The following is a 412-nucleotide window of genomic DNA, read 5'->3' as shown; positions in this document are numbered from 1 at the left end:
GGGGGGGAGCCCGCCCCGGGACTACAATACCCACAGTGCCCCGCGGCAGCGGCGGCGCTTCCGGGTGGCGGCGGCGGCGGGGCCTCCCACCCCGGCACCGCGCCCGGTGGATGGCGGTGGCGCGGAGCATGGGGCCGGAGCGGGTGTGTCCCGAGGAACCGGGGCCGCCGGAGGCCCCCGATGGTGCGGCGGGCTGGAGCGGTGACGAGGAAGAAGAGGAAGAAGAGGAGGAGGAGGAGGAGGAAGGCGGCGGCGGGTATTTGTACCAGCCGCTGAGCCAAGAGCCGGAGCAGGGCCCCGGTGAGGCGGGCCCCCCCGCCGCCCCGGCGGGCTGCGCTGAGGAGGGCCCCGGCCTGCAGGAGCGGCTGCAGGGACCGCCAAGGGCCTCCCGCCGGACCGGGCCGGGTTGGGG

The 412-nt window shown here is 77.9% G+C and overlaps 1 protein-coding gene across 1 annotated transcript in view; it reads left to right on the top strand.

Moving 5' to 3' along the window:
- The first annotated feature begins 105 nt into the window (after positions 1 to 105).
- MEA1 (male-enhanced antigen 1) overlaps positions 106 to 412 on the top strand; it is a 1,095-nt gene continuing 788 nt past the window's right edge. The window contains exon 1 of the mRNA XM_010577818.1: positions 106 to 371. Coding sequence (XP_010576120.1) covers positions 111 to 371 — 261 coding nt within the window. The 5' untranslated portion in view covers positions 106 to 110. The remainder of the gene's footprint in view (positions 372 to 412) is intronic.

The sequence above is a fragment of the Haliaeetus leucocephalus genome, unplaced genomic scaffold (genome assembly GCF_000737465.1).
Source record: "Haliaeetus leucocephalus isolate CR32 unplaced genomic scaffold, Haliaeetus_leucocephalus-4.0 Scaffold577, whole genome shotgun sequence".
In the NCBI taxonomy this organism is placed as follows: domain Eukaryota; kingdom Metazoa; phylum Chordata; class Aves; order Accipitriformes; family Accipitridae; genus Haliaeetus; species Haliaeetus leucocephalus.
Note: the sequence above shows the minus strand (reverse complement) of the source record. Positions and strands in the feature narration are given on the sequence as shown.